This window comes from Gossypium hirsutum, chromosome A09 (assembly GCF_007990345.1).
Source record: "Gossypium hirsutum isolate 1008001.06 chromosome A09, Gossypium_hirsutum_v2.1, whole genome shotgun sequence".
Taxonomy (NCBI): Eukaryota; Viridiplantae; Streptophyta; class Magnoliopsida; order Malvales; family Malvaceae; genus Gossypium; species Gossypium hirsutum.
Genome location: NC_053432.1, coordinates 67,714,815 through 67,719,519, shown reverse-complemented (window position 1 = coordinate 67,719,519; position 4,705 = coordinate 67,714,815). Strand labels below are relative to the sequence as shown.

The window sequence follows — 4,705 nt, the reverse complement described above, 5'->3', positions numbered from 1 at the left end:
ACATGGTGCATGGAGCGAGAATTGAATGGAAGTGGCCAGATTCGTTGGCCTACCAATTTTCCTAAAGTATCCTATGCTATTAATGATTCAAGTTTTAGTTGGAATTCTTCAACACTCTTCTGGTATAAATTTTGTATCTGCCAAATAAACTGAAACCAATAAAAACATTTTTTTTTATTGATCTAAACGAGAGGAGAAAGCAACATCATTTTCACATGCAAAAAATTAAAAATACATCATTTAGAAAAATTATTTGATGTCATCAGTCTTATTGTTAAATGGTAGAAAGATTTAGATATTAAGTAAAACACAGCAGGTTTATTTATTTGTAAAAGAGTAAAGTTGATTATTCCCTTTCTACTAATATGACAAAGTGATGAATACACACAAGATTCTGTGGATGCTTTTAGTCGATTTTATAACGTGAAGTGCGAAAACTTTTTCCTTTTCTCAAAATAAGATCTCAACTTTTTGCTGTTCGCATCATATAAGTATCATGACTCAGTTCTTATTTGTATGTTTGTGGTTAAGTTGGAAGGTTAAATGTAATCTAGTCATTCGTGCAACAAAAGGAGATTTTTTATAATATATTTTCTTATTTTAAAATAGAAAATGGCACTTGAACATGCATAGTAATTTTTCGAATTTTATTTCAGTCAAGCTTTGAAAATAGGGTGGGAAACACAGTGCAAATTTAAAACTAAAATCACAAAAAAGCTTTCAGAATAATAATAATAATAAAACAAGTTTACTAGTAGAAAAACACTAGACTGGTATACTAATAATAATAATAACAATAAGAAGAACAAAACAAAACAAAAAATGGTGAAAACTCTACGTGCATGGAGGGCCCAAACACTGCCATGTCTCTTTCTCTTCAGTCGAGTGGTCCCATCACAAGACTCCCCTCCCCTTCCCTTCCTGAGTTGACTCGTTGCTTGCTGCTTCCTTTCTTCTGAGTATAATAAACTCATCACTCATCTCCATTTTCATTAAGCTAGCATGCACCTCCATTAAGCACCTTTGACCTACCTCTTCTGTCTCAAACTAGTCTTAACTGGAATCAACTCCATGGCTGAACTGAGCCCATTGAAGCAAACTTGGCAAACTCTTGCTGGAAGAAGGGTCTGCTTGATTGACTTCCCACACCAAGGAAGTCCCTGGTTAAGCTTGCTTCCACTTCATTTGCATTTGTGTTCAGCTTTGATGCAACCGCTTGGCCTCCTTGTCTTTCATTTGCCTTCATGGAGGCGTTATTGACAAATGACCCATCTTTGATGATGGCTGCTTGCGTTGAAGGCAATGAACTCACTACCTCGTTTATGTTCTCAGATTGATTTGCTTGCTTAAACAGCTTGTAATAAGCTTCATTTTTGTTGTGGTCATTGATGGGGCTCGGAATTGTTGAAGGGGGTGAGCTCATTAACCCAAATAATCCACTGTTAGTGATTGTAGGGTTGCTTCTTGTAGATCCCATTTGGGCCGCTTTTTGCAGGAGAGCAGTGGCTGACATGTGAGTGTGGTTTTGTCGGAGACTATTCTGGGTATTGTTCGAATACAAAGATGTTATCGATTCAGACAAATCTCCCTTGTTCTCTTCTTGTTTTGGTCCTCTTTGCAATGCTGATGACATAGAGAGGTTGGCACCTGGAAATGATGCCTGTGGGTACTGGCTGAGCCATTGTTGTGATTGTGATAGTGAACCGAACATGTTCATTGGTGCAGCAGCTATTCCCAATTCAGGCAAGCTTGTAGATTTTGGTGCTAAGAAAGCATTAGCATTGCTTTGAATACCAATTGGGTTAAGCTGAGAATTAGCTTGGTCGAGCCATAATTGTAGCCTTGGCTTTTGCAAACCATTGTCGACTAGCTCTGAACCAGCAGCAAACTCTGGCCTAAAGCCTGTTTCATAGTTATCGGCCCCCCCAATGTGTGTCAAATCATTTGTAAAAGCTGACGGATTCATAGTCGTCGTTGAAACCGAAGTGAACCTTCCACTTTCTTCAGCTAAAGCGTCACAGAAAGCTCTATGAGTGATGAAACTATCCTTCCTGCATGACAAAAAATGAAAAAAAAAACCCATATCAAAGAAGCCGATATATATCTACTTTTGGGTCAGACAACATTAAAATTAAATGCTCAATATGTTAGCATTTAATTCCTCAACAAACTAATCATATGGAAAACACCTTACATACATATATATATATATATGTACTGTATTTGCAATACCTGGAAAAGAGGGTTCCACAGTCACATCTATACTCCCTAGTGCCACAAATCTTACTATGAGCTTTCCAATCAGACTGAACTGCATACTTCTTTGAACATTTCTCGCACTTCCATTTCTTTTCACCATGTTTACGGCTAAAGTGTTTCTTTATACCGGTGAGGTCACCTAGTGCTCTCGATGGGTCATGATGGACGCAGGTCTTTTCAGGGCAGATGTAAACTTTCTTTCTAACCTCTTTGTTGGTTCTTTGCTTGAGCTTCCATGGCAGATTGTGACCTCTCCTGTGGAGCTGTAAGTTCTGGTCCCTTTGGAAACCCTTGTTGCAGATTTCACAGAGGAATCTGTTGGTCGCCATTAGAGACTTTGGAGATAAAGCTATAACTTCTGCATCTGGATCTGCTTATTCCCACAAAAAAAAAAACAACCAAACCCATCAAGGAAAGCAGTTGTAAAAATAAAATCAAACAAGAATGAAAGTTGACAGACTTGCCTGGTGTGCCTGGCAAATTTCTTTTCTTCTTGGAGGGATTCACACTAAGAGTAGGGTTAGGGTTTGGATTTGGTTGTTGAGTCAACCCTCTGATGGTGGAAGGAATTGAATTGGAAATCCCATCGTGAGACATCATTTTTGGTGATTTGATGAAGTGATGGAGCACTGCAAATCTATCCAAAAGTGGCTAAACAAAATAAAAACCAAAACACCGCAAGCTGAAGCAGCTTTGTTTGTAGTACTTCAAAAACTGAAGATAATACTAAAAAAGCCAAGAGGCTTTACTACAAAGTAAGCACAACCCAACAATTCTGTTTTCTTGTTTCTTGTGTTTTTTTAAATCTTAAAAACAAGAGAAAGCTTGGTTTTTTTGAACTCAAAGGCAAGGATACAAGAGCTTGTTTAGAAATTGGGTTAAAACCCAGAAGAAAACTCCAAAAAGAAAGCTAGCTGGAGAGAATATTTCCTCCTCCCCATCCCTTTCTCTCACCTTATCTTACACGGCTTCTCTTTCCAAGTCAGCCATCAGCCATAGACTCAGATGGACCACCTTTCTATTTTATATTATATATTATATTCAAATATACAAATTACACTTACGATATAGCGTGGAGAAATTTGGGATGAGAAATCGAATCGTGGATTCGGTTATTTTAATTTTTTTAAATTTGGATATCACTTATTATACAATTAAAATTATCAATTGCTGTAGTTTTAATGTAGATATGAATAGATATTTTGGATATTTGTTATTCGAAGTTAATAATAATGTGACTCGAATTTAAATATCTGAATCTATTATTCTCAAAAGTTTATAAATTTGACTTTATATATATATAATTTTTGTAGATTTAAATATTTAAAAAATATTGAAATTTGTGAAATTAATTTTTTACAAATTCAAATATTTTATGGATTTTGATTTTGAGATAAATTTGAGGGTTCAATTCAGATAATTCAAAAAATGCAAGAATTCCCTCCATTGCCAATTAAAAAATAGATTGGAGAGAGAGAATGAATTAGGTAAAATTACTGTACAATTGTCTTGTATGTTAGAGAATTAAAGGAAATGGACATACATGATACTTTTAAGTGATGTGATATGTTCATTCAACATGTTATAATGTAATAAACTCGACCACATTTAATCCGTGAATAGAGTGTGAAATCAGGTGGGTTAAATATAACTATTTGAGTGTTTTTAAGGAGTCTTTGTTAGAGAACAATGGTCATGGTTATGTGATGGAAGAGTGGCTTTGGATTATCTTGATGCGGCTAAAGGTAGAATATTTTCTCTGGCTTGTTAAAAAGGATAGCTTTGCCTTCAAAGTGGTTTTTGAGAGATAGAGTACTAGTGCAATAGTTGTGCGTGTTACCAATGACCTTGCTGTTGGTGTAAGACATATGAAGAATATAGCTCTCGTATACTCATGTATGATATTCCAATGGTTTTGGGGGGGGGGGTAATGCCGTCTTCACCTAAAGAGATGCTTATCCAGTGTTATGCTGGTGTTTTAAAACAAAGATGGATGATTGGGTGTGGGGTTACGTTGTGGTTCATTTGGCTAATGAGGAATGAATGGCAAGCTTGGAATGGTTTAGAGACTGTTTTCTCTTGTAAACTGAGATCATTATTTTGGAGGGATTGTGTTGTACCAAAGAGGCATGTTGGCGGGTCTCTCCAAAGCTATGTCGATGTTGCGAGTTCCTCTCCTTCGTAGAGAGTCGGAATTTCTTCGAATCCTCTTGCTGAAAACACTGTCAAGTTCAATGTTCATGGATTTGCATGCGGTGGCTACATTAAAGGTATTGAGGGATGGGTGTTCAATTCTGAAATTCGACCATGGAAGTTTTGGAACATCTTTAGTGAGATTGATTGTTGTATTCACATTGTTAAAAACGTATATTTCGATCACGCCTTCAGAGAGGCAAATGGGTTGGCTGACCCCTTGCCAAACTGGGCATTGGTAGAACCTCGTTTT

The 4,705-nt window shown here is 36.7% G+C and overlaps 1 protein-coding gene across 1 annotated transcript; it reads right to left on the bottom strand.

The window, feature by feature from the left end:
* Positions 1 to 626: 626 nt before the first annotated feature.
* Positions 627 to 3,266, bottom strand: LOC107889255 (zinc finger protein BALDIBIS). Its single transcript, XM_016813617.2, has 3 exons — positions 2,724 to 3,266; positions 2,233 to 2,629; positions 627 to 2,051 (listed from the first exon to the last, which is right to left on the bottom strand). The coding sequence occupies exons 1-3, from the start codon at positions 2,857 to 2,859 to the stop codon at positions 1,064 to 1,066; spliced, it is 1,521 nt and encodes a 506-aa protein (XP_016669106.1). The 5' UTR covers positions 2,860 to 3,266; the 3' UTR covers positions 627 to 1,063.
* Between the last annotated feature and the right edge of the window lie 1,439 nt (positions 3,267 to 4,705).